Genomic DNA, 18,376 nt, shown 5'->3' with positions numbered 1-18,376 from the left:
TGGTGTCACGGATCATCTTTGACAAGTGATCCGTACGGATCAAGCACCACAGTTTGGGACGGGCACGATCCGCGGAATGGCTGGTGAAAATAAAACTGTGTGCGACCACATTAAGGCAACATGATTAGTCTGCAATCCCAATAATTTCAGCAGAAGGAGTTGATACATGGAGCACTTAAGTCGCATGTAAGGGTGCATTTTGGCAACTTGAGGTGAAACCGCTCCTCATATTAATGATAAAGGATTTTTTTTTTCTGTCTCTTGTCCCGACACTGTCATTTCAGACGGACATGTTAAGGAAGCTGCAAACATACTCAAAATACACACTGCCTCTGCAGTGGCTAACTTCAAAAGGTTTAACAAATAATACATTGAGTCATTGATGCCAATGCAATAGCCTTAGTAGACTTTTATTTCGAAGTTGGCCCTCGTGGTGGCGTAGCGGCTACCTTGACTTAAATTTCCGACCTTTCGGCTTGCTTTATTGCAGTTTTAATTGACATTACATAGTTCCCACAAAATAAACACAAAGCCATCCCAAAATCATATTCAGTTGCTAATTTAGGACGCTAACAAACCGCTAGTTAATTACGGCGTCATTCTACGACACAAGTCTCTGCCGTTATTTGCTACTACTGTCTAGCAGCTAGCTGTTAGCATTAGCAACGAGTGCCATCTTACACCTCCAACACCACTGCGCTCCACATCATCTTTTTAAATGTATTTTCATTTTACTATCTTGTCTTAATGAATTACATTAATGCTGATTGCATTTAATCATGTGGACAATGTGTGTGGCACATTGTACACCGCCATGAATTCAGCCGGAGATAAAGTATAATTTGGGTTTTGAGGAATTATGGTCTTCGAGAATGTTCAGAGAGTGAGTTTAAGTCTTCTTTATGCTGGATGCTAAATTTGTCTCTTGTGTTTTTAGGGAAAAAGATGCAGGGTGCTCATTTGAATAATAGAAAAAGTGTGTATTTGAACTAACAAATCTCCCCTTCCCTCCCCTCCCTCCCTTTTCTTTCTGAACTTGCTCCCGCTGAATCCTCCATTCTCCATTAATTCTTACTTTTAATTAGGTCTGCAGTGGACAGGCCTAGTTTTTCATTCTGCATTATCTAGTTGAGAGTAGAGAAATGTGTGAGGGGGTGTGTGCGTGTGTGTGTTTCTCAATTTGAAGCAGCCACAGTCTGTGTTCGCCAATACAAAGTGGAACTGCTTGATTTGGGTTATTGAGACCGGGGCAGCCAGAGAGCAGCGGCTAATGGCTCTTGTATTTCACTGGGAACTTAAATTTACTCTGTGACCTTGTTTCACAGCTCATCATTCAGTCTGCGCTTCATGGCTAACTTCCAGAAAAATTAACGCTGTTGTTTATTTACTTTTTGCTCTCCACCCTGCCTCTCCTGTTTTTTTGTTTTTTTTTACCTTGGATTTACAAACAAAACAAGAACAACCTTAAGTGTGTGTGTTTTGTATACAGATAATCGTGTCATGTTTTTCCTCCATGTGTTCATTTTCACCATTTCAGTTATGTGTTTGGCTTACACGGTTTTCATTTCATGTGTTAAATGTGGCTTGGTTGAATACAATACCACACAGACTACTTTTGTGGTACCTTGAGGTACAATCTCAAATCATCTTTCCCTATTGAAATGAATGGAAGTGCCATTAATTCGTTTCGGCTTCCCCATTAAAAAATGTAAAGTGTCTGGAATAGTACTGGGCGGCATGGTGGACAACTGGTTAGCGCGATGGGCTCACAGTGCATAAGTGCAGGGTTTGATTTCCGCACCTTGCATGTTCTCTCTCTGTGCCTGTGTGGATTTTCTCTGGGTACTCCAGTTTCCTCCCACATCCCAAAGACATGTATGGTAGGTTGACTGAACACTTTTGAATTTTCCCTAGCTATGATTGTGAGCGTGGATTGTTGTGTGTCTTTCTGTGCCCTGCGATTGGCTGGCACTAAGTCCAGGGTGTACCCCGCCTACTGCCTGAAGACAGTTGGGATAAGCTCCCCGCGACCCCCCCCGAGGATAACCGCTTTATATAATGGATGGATGTATTAGCACTGCTTATATTGAAGATTATAAAGTCGTACTATAATCAAAAAGAACCTAATATATTAATTAGACCCGCACCTGCCCCCACCCTCCCAATCAAAAAACAAATATAGAAAAATATTAGAAAAACATGGAAAACTAAATTGTCCGCTTATGCCGAGAAATCTTGAATTATTAAAGATGGCCGCACAGAACGATAATTGTGTTTGTTGTTTTTTTTTTTTGTATTTTTTTGCAATGGACTAATTTCCCCACCAGGAATGTTTTGTTTTTCACCTCCAGACATAGTGCTGGGAAGATGATTCAGATGACAGGCATAGGTGCTGATGCCTGCCGGTGCGCCAGTGCGTGTGTGACGGGCAGATGCAGCAGCGCTGTAAGAGCGGCATGAGAGCCCTCAGCACATGAACACCCTATTTTATCAGTTGAGCCCACGAGAGGGTCAGGAGCGAGGCGAGAGACAAACAGACGAACAGGCTGCGAGTGAGGGGCGAGGTCACACAGAGAAAAATAGTTCACTCTCTCTTCTCTCGTCCCCATTCATGCCGCCTGTCTGTCTCCGCTTTCCTTTTCTTTTTCACATCACACTCGGGCCATCTCGTACTCTAATTGAAGTGCTTTTGTGGTGTGGAACGAGAAGGGTAACTGAAAACAGAAGCCAACAGTGTCCCTTGTCTTGCTTCCTTGAGTACATGTTTTACTGAGAGACATTTCAATAGTAATGCATAAGCCGTGATTTCACACCCCGCTCGAGGACCACGAGTTTGTTTTTTTGCATATATGAGCGATTTTTTTTATTTATTTTTTTTTACGTGTAGTTCTTTTCAAGTAGAATCCCAAGATATTCCCCTAAATTAGGGTGAGATCCATGCGTTTATATATTTAGAATATTTTTAATGCTGTCGTTTATAATCTGTTTGCGGCGGTAAAGAAGGCTGTCAAAATCTAATTAGAATGACGTTTTCTGTGCTTATGAGTTTAAAGAAGGCTGTCAAAATCTAATTTGAATGACGTTTTCTGTGCTTATGAGTTTCGACAGCTGCGATGCCACGCACGCAGTTTTAATGTAATCTGGTAAATTCCTTTCAACAAGAACTGTGAGATTTTATCATTCGGTTGGAATTTGTTGTGCTTACTGCAAGCTCTGTTTCTCTTTATTTATTTTAGAATTTTAAACAATGTAGCTTGTTCTCTGTTCACTGTTGTTGATTTACATTTTGGAGCCAGTAAAGCGGAGTTGCTTTTTAAAATTAAAACCAATGAAATGAAGAGACTTCTAGCGCGTTTATTCTGGGGAACACTGAAATATATTAAGAACACATGTTTTGTCCACATCAAAAGTGTAATTTTTTTTTTTTTAGGAAGTGACTCTCCTAATACCACTCATTGTGACCCCCTCCAGCATTTGTTGGTTGCTTAGTGCAGTATAAAAAATATTTCATCATTATTATTTTGCTATAACAGGTTCATTTGACCACACATATGCTAACCATGCCTTTAACAGTTTGAAGGCTTATGACTAGCTTTAAAACATAATTTTGTTGCCTTATGCTTTACAAATTGTCCATTTACAATGTAATGGACTTTAGACGCAATTTGGCGATTTCATGATATGACAATCTTATTCACTCAATACTTTTGCAGGTGACAATTTTTTTTAAGCCTTGGTAGCGGTCTGCACAATTTCACAAAACTTTCAGGTCAAGAGCACAGCCTGTTAGAAGTGATGAAATTCTAAATGCAAATGCATTTACATTTGAAAGTCTTGAATTATAATTAATTGTGATGAGCACCTCAAACTCCCGACCAACTTTAAGCCTTCCTGCGAGGCAATTACAGCCGCTTCCTCATCCGTGCTGTATTCATCCTCCACACTTATCTTAGGGCACCCAGAAATGAGTTTGCACCCGTTCCCCTCCGCACACCCTCCGGAGGCACTGTGGAGACGTGACCCGATGTGGGAGGAGCTTTACCTGGACGCCAGCTCAAATGTGAGCGTGTCATGGTTAAGACAGCTGCCTTTGGTGGTAGCGGCCAATAGGGTGAAAGTTCATCAATGGTGACAACTGACTGCAGCACCAGAGCCTTTCATGACATTAAAAAAATGGAATATCAGGCTGAAAAAGTGGCGGTTGGTGTGCTGTAATTTTCCACCCCTTAATTTCATTGATTGCAATTAAATTTAATCAGTCTTGATTTTTTATTTAATTTTTTTTAAGCTTTGGAAGCTCCAGGATGGTCTTTCTCTCTCTCTCTCCCTCGCTGTCACCCTCTGTCTCTCTTTCTACACCCCCCCCCTACACACACACACACACACACACACATTTATTTATTTATTTATTACTTAGAACCTTTATAGGGTGTGTTTTAAATTTTCCCCTCGAGTCAAATAATTGGCTTCCATGATTTATTTTAATTATGTGACTTTTTGGGCTGTTTATTTATTTATATCATATTCTATTAGATTGTATATTTTTGTTTTAGTTCACATTTGCCCTGTCCTTGACATGTCTTTGTTGGAGGAATGGATTCAGCCACACTCACTCACTAGAATTTGACCTTCCACTTTTTAACATTAATGACCAAAACACAACAGATTTGTTCCCAAATCCCGATTTCCTTTCAGTATCAATATTTTGTAGAGCATATGTACAAAATGTTCTACATACGCATCAATCACGCAACTAATCACCAAAATCCTGTGCATTTTTTTATCCTGAAAGTTCTGTAATCATTTTAAAGGGGTGTACTCATTTATGATGATAATTTAAGAATTAAGAATAACACAGAAAAATAGAGACAGTCATAGACAGATGCATGAAGGAGTATAAACTCCGTAAGCCTTTGTCTATTTGAGTGTATCCTGCTTTTTATTATCCGAGTCATAGCTGTCGATATTCCCTTCAAACATGCTACATCAATAAGACCCCCAACAACTGATATGAGAGGCAACACCTACGGCACCGCATTGATCACGGTGACATTTGCTTTGCGCACCTACTAAATGTCCTGCCCTTGTCACAACATTTGGAGAAAATCACACAGATCGATGACACTCACAAACGGGCAAATCCGAGCGCACGTGCGCACACACAAACACAACACACAAATGCCACTGGGGGATTGAACTCAATTCCAACTTCATTGAATCTTATTCGGCGTAGCTAACGTTATGATTTGGAGTCGTCTGAATATTTTCCCCAGGACTCATGCGGCACATTTTGTTTAAATCTTACTCTAGCCTTTTCCACATGATATGTTTCAACAAACAAAAACAAAACTCCTCTAACACGTTATTCTGTTCATTGAGAATGAATTACAAATCTATTGAAAGGTGTTATCTATTATTATTCATGTTTTGGTAGGGAAATTAAATTGGTCAGACATTTGCTCTTTCAAATTCACGAATTGTTTGCAAAAAATGATATTGCCTTTCCATTATTTTGATAAGCAGCTTGGATAATGGGTGGCTGGATGGATAGTATTTAATGTGGTTTACTGTAAACCTTTTACAAGCAGTGGTCATTAGCACTACCCAGCTCGAATGGCACCCTGGTTGGATATATTGTAAAAAATGGCCATTTATGTATTTTTCTTTTTCTCGTCCTGTCTAGGTAAGAGTGATCCATTCTGTATAGTGGAGCTGAGTAACGATCGGCTGCAGACTCACACAGTTTACAAAAACCTTAACCCAGAGTGGAACAAGGTCTTCACTTTGTGAGTATATTTAGTTAAAAGCGGCACCCATTTTAATAATAAATAAATAAATAACTATTTTTAATTTTTGCCTCTGCTTCGTGGTTTTCAAATTGCTTAGAATGTAGCAGGGTAATAATAAGATGGGTCATATTTCACATAAGTTCTTAAATATCTGCGACATTTTTATTGAGTCCAACGATATGGAATTCCCAGTGATGGGACACGTGAATTTAATCATTCTTTGAGTGCACATCGCCCACATAGCCTCTTTTCTATACATAACATCACTCATCTTGATAGCCTACTTTTACAAATATGACACCACTCTACTTTAACTTGTACTTGATAGAAATGTAGTACAATGACGAATATCGTCCTTTTATGATGTGTTCAAACATTTATGCAAATTTAAAGGGGAATATTAAAATATACATAAAAAGCTTTTGTAAAGCAGTCACATTTCAAGTTGTGATTTCGCTTCGATGTGGTGTCCAAGCGTTTGAAACGGTGAGCAATCTGTTCGCTGTTGTTATCCAGTAACGTGAAGGACATCCATTCAGTACTCGAGGTCACCGTTTACGACGAGGACCGAGACCGAAGCGCAGACTTCCTGGGAAAAGTGGCCATTCCTTTACTAAATGTGAGTCCAACTGCTGCTTGTTTTCTGCGTGATTCTTTCATATTTAAACATTAAGAAATGAAGAAAAAAAACACAGTTATAAAAAGCTTAGGTTATTTTTTGCACATGAACTGACGAGTCCGTTAGTGTTTGAGATGACAAGAAGGTGATGCGACGAGGAAGGCTGATGAGTCAAAAAAAGAAAAAGAGATTGATAGTTGAGAAGAAAGTAAGCATGTGAGTGAGAGACGTTCTGAAAATGACACTGATCAAGAGACAAAATGACACCATTCGCCGTCTCTTGTAGAAAATCTTTCTATACGTGTGTCTTGTGACTGAAGCGTGTGTCGTATATATCCGCGCTGGGCTGTACAGTGTGATTCCCCAGGATAGTTAATTTCTGTTTGACAGAGGCGAGCTGCTGTGGGTAATGAACAGGTACTTGTCAGAGTTGCCACAGTTGTTTTGGGTTCCCTGTCAACGCCGGCAGCTTGGGTTCAAAGGTGGCCCGGGGAGCCGATTCAGTCGGGTATTGCCAGACAGACGCCTGTCATGTCCCTCTCCCACAGATCCAAAATGGAGAACGCAAAGCCTACGCCTTGAAAAGCAAGGAGCTGACAGGGCCAACGAAAGGGGTCATCTTTCTTGAAATAGACGTGATTTTTAATGCTGTAAGTTTTTTTGTTTTTTTTTTGCTCTTTCGATTCTCCTCTCGTATTTAAAAAAAAAAACAAAAAACAATATTTGTCCCCTTATCCTCTTGCTCACCCTTTTCTATCCCCTCCTTCCCTCGCTCACATCTCATTCCTCGTCCGCGGTGTGCCCTCATCCTCGTTTTGGGTCTAATTATGGAAGGCTCCCTCTCAGAATCCTTTGTTCGCCCGTTCCCTGTCACTGTGTGCGTGTCCTGTAGCCACCATCTTAATACTCCTCCCCTCCCGCACCCCCACCTGCTTGCTCCAACCTCACATGGGTGCGTGTGCACATATGCATGTGTTGCAATGTGGCAACAGAAATTTGGAAAACAATGTGACAATCATCACATTCATTTCCATAAATAATTCACTTTGTTGTTTTCCGATGTCCACCAGGTGAAGGCTGGTCTCAGGACGTTGATCCCCATTGAGCAGAAGTACATAGAGGAGGAGCCCAGAGTGTCCAAACAGGTCAATAGCTCCCTAAATTCTTTCACACCGCATCACTTGTGTAGAAAATGTGCTAAAAGCGGGAATTTTGATGTTGCATTTTTTTTTTTTCAATTTCTACTTCATTTCATACCAAATTAGATGCTTGACTGCGTGTAAGGGAATTTATATGAAAACATATTGTCCCTCAAAACAAAATTCACACTAAAGATAAATGAACAAAATGTACTCATGTGTTGGGGACACATAAATACATTTTTTTGTTGAATAATATACTATATGCAAGTATATTTGACTGTTTTATGTTTCCTTTGTATTTTTTTCAATAAGTGAAATACTACTTTTGAGTATACAGTACAAACTGTATTCGGCCCGTTCTACTGAATTTGTGCCATTTATGTCCTTAGGAAATCAAATGTAAAAATGTGCAATAAAATGAACCGCAAAAATATTTTTTTAGTAAACAGTGTCTTGCACCTTTATTTGACTGCAGATTTTGTGAATACAATTCAAATGATGGAATTACCTGCAACACTGTAAAAATAGTATTGGTTGGCTGTCCAGCAAAATTAAATTTTACCGTAAAATATAATCATTTAAATCCTTTTATATATTTATATTTTATTTTGTGTTCTTCCTCATCTCAGTTCTACCTTAAGATTATTTAAAAAAAGGAAAACAATTTAGCTTAAATGCACACTTCAAGCAGTCCTTTTACCCTAACACATTACTCCCTCTGAAAAATGTGAAATATTCCGCTAGTCACGTGTGCCACCGGAAGTTGCATCTTTCAGATCATTTGCAGGTCATTGGAAGGCCAAAAGTAAATTCACTCATTTTTGATGATATTTCCCCTATGATAGGCAGGAGGTCAAATCTTGTCTCAATCCTGTTATTATTATTATTATTCATTTTGAATGTTACTTGTTTATCTTTAAAGTAATTTTTGGGGGTTTAATCACTGTAACATGTCAGGAGGTGATCCTATCCTAAATGTGGCTATATGACATTTATTTGCTAATTCTCTGCTAAAAGCTCACGTTCCTCAAATGACGACTTTCAACCATAACGACACAAAAAACAAAATTGCCCGAGATGAGCCAACACACATTTATATTATCAGATTTCAAGTTGAAAAAAAAAAAAATACAGAAATGTACATTTACCCCATGTCGTGCCCCGCTGTCGTAAGCGCCAACCAGCGAGCCGGGCGAGCGGCGTCTCGTAATGCCCAACAACTGTGTGGGCAAGATAAAACAAGGTGATTGAAGAGGGAAAACAGCGTTTCATTTTTGTTTCCTTCTCTCCTCTCTCCCTTCTCTCATCTGTCAGCCGCCTCGCATCCACCCCGGCTGGGTGAATAGAAATGTCAAGCTGTCAACTGCGGGGTGCATAAGTAGATTGGCCGTCCTTATAGATGGCCCTTTTTGCCACTGCTGCTTTGCACTTCATTGTCACGCCGCTCAGTGTGGCAGCAGCACAAAGGGCTGAATAGCTGGGGCCGGCCCACATCACACATGTCATATGAGTGACCGTTTGGGCTTAGTAGTCAATGCTGCGCCATGCCCTACCACACACATCACTAGCCAACACAGCGCGACTCACACAAACACCTCCCATACCGCCCTTGTTTCAACCCTTGATTCGGTTTCACCCCCCCCCTTCTTATGTCGTCTCTGTTGCACTGCCCCCCCAAGTGGCAGTATCTCAATCTCACCTCTGACTCACAGAGATGACCCATGTCAGCGTCTCACAATGATGATGTCACGGGTTGCTTTGGAAGGCTCGCCCCTTGAGGCCACGCGGGCTGTTTTGTGCCAGCACACCCCTACTGTTGCTTGCTGATTAGTTGGAAGAAAAGTATCTGCCAAAGACTTGATGACCTGACCACTTGGGAAGATGAAATAATTAATAACTTTTGAGTTTTTTGTTTTTTTTTGTTTTACCCCTTTTCATTTTTATTCAGAGATTCTCCTCATCTCATCGATGAAGCCAACACATGAACAAAATAGATGCAAACACTTTTATAGAAACATTGGTCGCCTCATTAGGTACGTGCTTGCGATATATCGTTTTACATCAACAATTCAATCATTTCCAAGGGCAAAATAACCCTAACATTTGAGAATCACCAGGGTTACAATTGAATACAAACATGCATGCCAGGAGACAGATAGGCGGTTTGTCATGATCGGTCTCGTGTAGTTTTGGTTTCAAATTTCGTCATTTTGTTTCTTTGTGTTCATTTGTCATGTCTGGCTTGTTTGGTTATTGTGTCCCCCTGTGTTTGTCAGCCCGGTCCCTCGCGTTTTCCAGTCAGCTCCCTCAGCCACGTGTCTCATGCAGGTGTTCGGTTTATATTAAGTGCCCTGCTTACGTTCAGTCTTGGTCGGATCATTGTTAACCGCTGTCGCAGTCTCAAGTCAAGTTTTTGCTATTTGTCATTCTCAGGGTTTTTGATTCCCCAGGGTTTCTTTCATTCTTTGAGTTAGTGCTTTATGACCTTGATTTTGGTTTTGAATCTTCCACAGCAGTGGTCCCCAACCACCAGGCCGCGGACCTGTACCGGTCCGTGGGCCGCTTTGGACTCGGCCACGACAGGCTGCACGGATGAAAGGAAAAAAAAAAACCCTTCCGTTTTATTTATGATTTGATGCTGAAAAATATTTTATTTTTTAAAAATGACGGGCGTCTCTTCATTACATTGACCTCTTGACGCATGTAAAGATGCTAATTGTCTTGGTCACAATACATAAATATTAAACCCACCAGCTGGCAAAATGAGTAAAAGAAAGTATGATGTATGAAGCCCGCTCTGCACAACATGCGATGAGCACTATTTGGGTCCTTACCTACAACCGTGACACGGATATCGTCTTCCTTATGCAACTGCTGCCCTACCATACAAATGTTGTTTTGTCTCACAGCAAAGTGATAATACGATACCAAAGAGAGATCTCAACAACCATCAGATTATAATTAGCATGCAATACCGTTTACAAGTGCTAAACAAATATCACATTTGTTTAAAAAAAAAAAAATACACCTCAAATCAAATATAAGGCGAATCCGGAGCAACAGCACCAAGAGTGAACTCAAAATACCATTGAGTCATTAATAAGACTTGTTTTCTCAAACATGCTGAGCATACGCCTTATTAGGTTGTCCAAAACAAGAGCAACATAATATTCTCAGCGGGTCTACAGAGCTTTATTTTTTTACGGGTCAAAGCTACAAATCTACAACTAAAGTGATACTTAATTTAGCAAAGTGACGGTGGTAAAAATTTGATACGGCAGGGTTTAAATTTCCTTATTAGGAGATGGAGAGAGTTTATCATGGTGATTTCAAACCTATACGATAACATAAAAAATGTCAACATATCCGAAAATCACACTTCCCAAATGACGAAAGGTTGACCAGCTCCAATATTAAATTCTTCTGTCCCGTCTACTTTTCAGCTGCTGTTGCGCAACTTCAACCGAGTGAGGCGCTGCATCACGTTCCTCATCAACACCGGTTATTACATCAACAGCTGCTTCGAATGGGAATCTCCACAGAGGAGCATCTGTGCGTTTGTGGTGCGTAGACGTCACTAGTCACACAAATGTCCGGCCTGTTGGGTCAATATAGTAATAGCCCATTAATTACCAGTCATTCTCATTTGATAACTGCTTGGAAGGCGCCATTCTTGTTCCTGTCGGACTTATTGATATTTTATATATCTGCACAAGTTGACCTGTCTAGTTCAGGTGTTAACTACTGGCGGCGGTTGGTTGACCCAGTTCAGCGCAGTCGTGCGTGTGTTTAGGATGTAAAGGGAGGCAGTGCGGCTCAAGGGGCGGACGAGACAACATATTGATCAGTTGGCATTTCCCCGTCTGTGTGTGCGTGCGTTCAAGTGGCGCATTTTCGCTTCAGTGACGCCAAACTTGTCCTTGTGCCTTTTCTCTAAGAAATTGAAAGGCAAGTGCCAAAATTGAAAATGTAGAAAACAAGGTCAGAGTAGTTTGAAGTTGCAACAGTGAGAAGGGCTACATCCTTGGCCGTCCCATTCACAAGACAAAGTATGCATAAAGTTCATCCAGTTTTGAGTAACAGCGTCTTCTTATTGCACATACTTAAATTGAGTATTTCAAGGCAATAAAATGGGTATCTAGGCCAAGGACAACGGGTTTTATAGTTTATTGAAAGGCTGAAATTCAAGCATCATTTTGCTCCCCCCCCCCACTCGTGTGAGTGTGTTGGCGTAAGAGTGTGCACTTAGCTAAAAGCATCAGAGTGTTTAGGACCTCTCCTTTACACAGGTACCCCCCAGCCCCCTCCTCCTCCATTTCTTCATCACTCTCTCATTCCTCCCTCACTTCCAGAGGCCTCTTAATCACTTCGCTCATCTCTTTAAGTGGCTTTTTATGGGGGGCCATCTGGCCAAGGTGGTGCGTTTGTGAAGGTGTGCGTCTGTGCGTGATTACGGGCACATGTGTGTTCGCACGGGTGTGTGTTTCTGTCTTTCTGGACAGATGTTGCACTTAACTTTTCAGAACGGCCGTCGCTAGCTTGCAGAGGTGGCATAGTGGCAGCTCCTAAACGTTTTAAGCGTGCGCTATAACTCACGTAAGTGAGCCTCGAGGAGGGAAAAGCAGAGTGTTTGTTTATTTGCGGTTTTGTAAATGGTGGCTGTTGCATTCAAGATGCTGCAGTATCACATTGGTTCCACAGAAAAAGTGCTCCGTCTTCCCCGCCAGATTTGGCATTTCCATTGGCATGTGCGCAGCTGTGATCCCCGTGCACATGCGAGGGAGAGATGGCATCGTCTCACATGCAGCGTTGCTCTCTCGCGCCCACGGTTCCGTCTCCCACCCATCCCGATGGTGAAAACAGCCATCGCGCCAGCTCCGTCCGAGGCATTGGCGCCGCGTGAGCGGCCCGCCGTCACCTCCTGTTCCCGCATCATGGCAGGTGTCTGCTTGTGTGCCGGTATCACACGTGTCTCTCTCTTTTCCACTTTCCGCACCTGCAAGGTGTGTCTTCCTATCGCTCCATCCGTCCAGCCGCCCGTGTTCCACTTTATCTCCGCCCCCCCCTTTCAAAACCTGGTACCACAACCAAGTTGTGTTTTGTTCTCGTGCTGCCGCCAGCTTTCTCCACGGCCTCTGCAAGACTAGGCCGTTATTGCCCTGGGGACCACCGGGCTCAGCAGCTCTTCCTCCAAACAAATTTGCTGTAACTTTATCTGCAATTGGGCCCCGAAATGGAGGCAAATAGAGGCAGCTTTGTGAGGCTCGGGGAAGGGTGAGGGCAGCGAGCCGGGGGTTGTCGGGGGAGGCAGGGGAAATGATACTGGGCGCTTTTATGTCAGGCAAAGTAGGACTCTTATCAGGAAGAGAGCCCAGACAAGGGAGCTACTTCGAGAGGAAACTGGAGCACCTATCACCTGCTTTGCATTTAGATAAAAATTCAGCTTGTTGAAATAAAAAAAAAAAAAGGCAAAAAGCAAAGACAGGTACAGAAGCATCTATTGGTGTGTGTATGCACATGTCTTGGAGTGTGATGCACACACTCACACACACGCACACACACACACCAGAGAAGTCGGTGGTACACTACACACCACTCCAGGTCTCTTTAAATTGCTCCTTTGACTCCTCTTCAAAGGGGCTGTCTTAACTTTTAAAACTTTTAGAGTCGGGGGTTCGTCTTTGCCCACAGCAAGGGACAACTTTGAACGATTTACTTGAACATTTTACTGCTCTCGTAATTTAGTAGTTTAAAAAACAGACTAACACAGAATATCAAGTCAGAGTTTAATCACCAGAGATAAAGACTCATGAATGATAAAAATATCGCGACATTGTGGCAGTTAAACTGTTAAAGTGGCATTGGATTTTTTTTTTCTTGAGCAAACTGAATCACATTTAGTTGGAGCATCTGGCTCGCTTTTGGATGAAGAGCACAGCAAACGCTGGTGTGTTCTGCAGGCGTACAGCAGGGGGCAGTCTAGCACCACCGAATGATGCTTGGGGAGGCCTGGTCCAAAGCAGGACGCATGCAGTCTCTCTCTAGTTACATCAAACTTAACAGGACTTCTGCTTGCTATCTGGCAACACTTAGTGCCAGCATGGAAAATGATGTAAGAGAGATAAAGGCGACCTCTGAAATCCAAACTTGGGTTTCACTCCACTGAGACAGAACAGGGGAAAAGTTTGCCTGGTGTGTGGTTAATGTAAGCCAAAGTACTGAATATTACCCTCCCACAGTGCCGCGGCTCAGAGCCGCGAGGACACGGGCTGTGTTTTGAAACAAATAACGCTGGCTCCAGCTCTCCATGAGCACCGACTGCTTGAATAAAACATTTGGACTTTTCCATGTTGTTGACGTGCTTTTGTGTTCAGGGGATTTCTTAATATTGAACCAAGCATCAAAGATGAACAGAATCCAACTGCAGGGATTGTCAGAAACAATTAGATTATTGATTTTTGCCAGCCAGAACTATTTTGCTTTTAGCATGTTTTGTTATGGTTCCTTTTCATTACATCTTATTTCAAAGTCGTCTTAAATTAATTGATTTTTTTTAATCCCATAATTTGCAAACTCGAAAAGCACATCTTCAAAAAAAATACCATAGTAGTTTATAGTTATTGAGCTATTGTATTATTTTCTCATTATTATATATTTTTTTATTTATTATGGAACACAGTTAAATATTAGACTGGATATAGTATATATATCCATTTACTGACAGTCAACATAATTGCCTTTGTTAGAATTGTATTTGAATTAATGTTTTTTTTATTATTATTGTGTGTTGCATTGTATTTATATCGTGTATTCCAACATACAACAGAAAAAGGAAAAGAAAATTCCCCATCAGAGAGGTGAAATCTCAGTCTTTGGCGTGTGTTGCAGACGGCTCATATATTGTCCACAGCCATCTCCAAAATGACTCCTGTACAAGATATCCACAGATTCACTTTGCATTTACTCTCCTTTTTTTGCTTTGCTCGCCCCATTTTCATTGTTTTTGTTTTCCCTGTGCCTTTCTGTGGTCACTGACATCCACAGCAGGCTCTTTCCCACTCGCTCATCCCCAGGCGAAGCTCTTGCAATGTAGCGTAGGGAGCGACGGGGGGTGGCTGTGATGGACCAGTCTCACTGGAAAGGTCCCGGCTCCGCAGGGCCACTGTTAACCAGCCTGGGGGGGAGGCACGGAGTTGGGGCAGGGCCGTCCGCTTCTGAGCTTGGGTGCCTGCTGGATCTTTCCAGCTGCCCGTCACAACGTGGCCCTCAGCTACGATAGCCAAATGGAAGAGAAATGAGAGAGTGACCACAGGTTAACAGCCTTAAGGCAAGCCGTTTATTTATTTTTTTTTTATTTAATATATCAAAGAAGTTTTCAAGATTTGAAGCAAATATCAGGACAGTAAGGTGCAGTTTGTGTGATTCCAACAGTGAACATTCACAGAATTGCATACTAAATTTCTGTTCATGCAGTGTTTCGCTAGTACTGCTATTTATTGTTATTATTATTAATGTTTATTTAGAACATGAAAAGCGGAAATGTTTGTAATTGTGTGTTTATTTATAGCTTTGACTGGAAAAGGTATAAAATGAGAGAGCTCCTTTGTTTATTTCATTAAAATCGTGTGTCGGCATCTCATTTGCACAGCGTTTCGTTAAATAGGTATTAATTAATGTTACTGGTCTTGATGGTTTGTAGGAAGTTGGATCATTTACATTAACAGTGTTAGGATCAGTTTGTGTGCATTTCTGTGAGATGCACTGACAAAAGAATGTGTGTGGGTTCTTTAGGTGGAGTGAAAGGATGCGGTCCTTTTGCTTTAAAGGATCTGAACAATAATTATTGCAATTTCAATGTGTTTTTTAAGTTTTTTTTTTTTTTTTTAGAAATTGTACTATCCCGAGTTGTTGGATTCTCACACTCGAAGTTGGTTCCAAAAGAGTCTGAAAAGTTGTTACTTTTGGGACACGGTATTTGTTTATTTGACCAGCAGTTTTATTTATTTACATAATAAAATACATTCATTGTGGCCATTTTTGAAGGCTATTATCTTTAATTCATGCTTGGTTTGTTTTGCCTTAATTTCAAATTCAGTTTAAGGTCTTTTTTTTTCTCTTATCAAAAACTTGGTCATGAGTTTCCAAACTTTTCTATAATAAAGAAGACAAAACAAGATTTTTTTTTTTTTGTTTCAATGCCGAGATGCATGTGTTTATGTGTGGGTGGGTGCAAAGAAATTCATATACTGACGGCTGAGCGATGAATGTGTCTGTGTTTTGGCCCACGCCTATATTTTAACAGAGCTACTTGCAAATGATCTCTTTTTGAGAATAGAATAAGCCTTTATTTGTCTAACAATGAGGAACTTTAGTTTTACAGCAGCAAAGTGGACAGTCGTAAAATGCAAGGATTAGTGTGCTTTTATATATATATATGTATATATATATATATATATTAGGGTTGTCAAAATCAAAGTGTTAACTCAAGATTAATTTAAACAAATTTTAACGCCATTACATATTTTAACACGGTTTTTATTTGCTCCCACAATAATTTGCATTCTTTGCAAAGCCAAATTCAAATACTGCACCATATTAGCTTTACATCATCTCAGAACAAAACACCCTGCTGAAGTTACCACTGGGTTTTGCAAACCAACACTGCTGGAGTGCGGTGCTTGCGGGCAGAACTAAATGTACTGTATAAGTTTTGGGAAATGTTTGTGAAGATGTTTCTGTTTAGATTGTATTCAAGATTCAAGGAAAGCTATTAGAACAGACTTTTGATTTGAAGAATATAATTGGCATATCTGGCAACTGTAATATATATTTAATATATAACATTCGAGATTGTTGAGTCCATATTTGTATTACTGACACATTGTTAATTCTTCCATGTACACTATATTGAATGTCATGTGCTGATATGAAATACATTTTTTATAAACACATATAATGTTTCAGCATTTTCACCGGTGACAATTATATTTTTGCATATTTAGCAATTTATTATTATAATTTTTTTTTTTTTTACTTTCATAAAAACCTGCCTTTTGCATTAGCTCCACTGTTGTCATCACTATTACCGGTAATATAATACCAGCATAAAATAACCAGCCAGCGTCATTAGCAATTTCTCTTTCCCACCGAGACTAAAAAGGCTTGTGAAGGGCAGAATGCTGGGTTTTTATCAAAGGTTAATTTTCAGACAGTGCCTTACTTGTTTGGTGATGAGAGGGGAGGCACAGAGGTTGTGGTTGTGGCAGCTGGGTGCAGAGGCGATCCATACAAGTCTTAGATGGGCTATTGCAGCTTGGAGTGACAGGGTTAGGGACTCAGGGTGTGGCCGGTGTGAGGTCAGATGCTGGGCTTTAGTGGGGACGGCTCAGAAACCATCAATGACCTCAGTCCCCGGGATGATTGGCATGAGGGAACGAGATTCTGACGGCTCGTGGCTCATCCTCCCTATCGTCCTCCTCCTCTGCTCAAGGCCCAAAAGAGCCTTGAGGGTCACGGTGTTGAACCCAGGCTCAGTGCCCGCAGGCCCGCACCTTTGTTAACGCCACCATCTTATTTTTACGCTTTGCTCCACTGAGGTTATGATTCTGCATATGAATGCGCGCCGTCTCTCATCACACATATGGTCGGCACGCAGTCTCCAACGTAAACATTCCTGGCCACTTTGTTCGAATTCTCCGTTGCCGTTGAGTCTCACTTTTGTCTTTTCTTTTTCATTCTAGCTCTTTGTCGTCCTCGTGTGGAACTTCGAACTCTATATGATTCCGCTGGCATTGTTGCTGCCCTTGGCCTGGAACTACATTCTCATCACGTCGGGCAAGGATACAAGACAAGATGTGGTGAGTGTGGCCTCTGTAAGCTCGCCGATATCCCTCCGCCTTTCTTTCATTCCACTGTAAAAGCCTCTTTGCCGGGCACACAATGCACCGTTGTGGCGCCATTATTTTATGGGGGACATGGCGCTCTTGTCTCTTGCACAATATTATCACATTTAAGTATAATTCCACAAGATTATATATACTTGAATCATACTTAGCCATTGTGCAAGTGAGCAGAAGCAGTATAGACGTTGCGATAACCCAGAAGGCAGCATTTGAATAGAAACAATGACGAGGAGCATGCTACACACACTTGGAAAACCTAATTTTTGGATTGAAACACAGCCGTAAAATGTATGCAAATGTAGAAATAAATGTGCATATTATTTTCGGACGTGAAAAAAAAATCCCTCCGTGCAATCTCACATTTCTCATTTTGCCATCTTTGAGGCAAAGAAAGGGAAGAAATAATAGGCAGACACATTCAGCCACGTTACGCCACTTACCTGCTGGTTTATTTATTTCATTCATTTATTTTTATCTCTTCTGCCAATTAAATAATGTCAAAGCAATGTCATGGGAAACAGACATGTTTTAATCATGGCCAGGCACATTTCGGGAGAGTGAAAGCGAGCGCGGGACTGCGGGGTGAGCGTGAACAATGAAGTGATTAATTTTAATAAGTGTCTTCTCTTGAGTCAAACTTGGAAATAACCAGCTAACAGACCGGATATTCACTTGCTTTCTGTTGCGCCTGTTTTCACAGGTGTCTATTTATTCCCTTTTAAAGATCATTTTGGATGCCACGGGATTCCAAACCAATTTTACAGCTTTTAATTGTGATGAACAAACTCTCATCGCATTACTGCATCGTAATAAAGCGGTTATGATCAAGATACAAAATACGCACCTTGGAATTACATAATTACATGCCATGTGTTTCAGAACTACATTAATCTCATATTACTCTTATTTATAGGCGTATATACT

The 18,376-nt window shown here is 41.0% G+C and overlaps 1 protein-coding gene across 3 annotated transcripts in view; it reads left to right on the top strand.

Moving 5' to 3' along the window:
* Positions 1–18,376, top strand: part of LOC148343969 (multiple C2 and transmembrane domain-containing protein 1-like) — a 96,009-nt gene that overhangs the window by 39,274 nt on the left and 38,359 nt on the right. For all 3 annotated transcript variants that reach the window (XR_015842621.1, XM_088292243.1, XM_088292234.1), the window contains 6 exons: positions 5,684–5,786; positions 6,306–6,408; positions 6,957–7,058; positions 7,479–7,553; positions 10,994–11,113; positions 17,291–17,407. Coding sequence is in view for 2 of the 3 variants with exons in the window: in XM_088292243.1 (XP_088148369.1) it covers positions 5,684–5,786; positions 6,306–6,408; positions 6,957–7,058; positions 7,479–7,553; positions 10,994–11,113; positions 17,291–17,407 (620 nt within the window). In the remaining variant the exon portion in view is untranslated. The remainder of the gene's footprint in view (positions 1–5,683; positions 5,787–6,305; positions 6,409–6,956; positions 7,059–7,478; positions 7,554–10,993; positions 11,114–17,290; positions 17,408–18,376) is intronic.

This window comes from Idiotropiscis lumnitzeri, chromosome 1 (assembly GCF_059441095.1).
Source record: "Idiotropiscis lumnitzeri isolate Australia: NSW breed Sydney's pygmy pipehorse chromosome 1, RoL_Ilum_1.0, whole genome shotgun sequence".
Lineage (NCBI taxonomy): Eukaryota > Metazoa > Chordata > Actinopteri > Syngnathiformes > Syngnathidae > Idiotropiscis > Idiotropiscis lumnitzeri.
The sequence above is the reverse complement of the archived record's forward strand: the minus strand, read 5'-3'. Positions and strand labels throughout refer to the sequence as shown.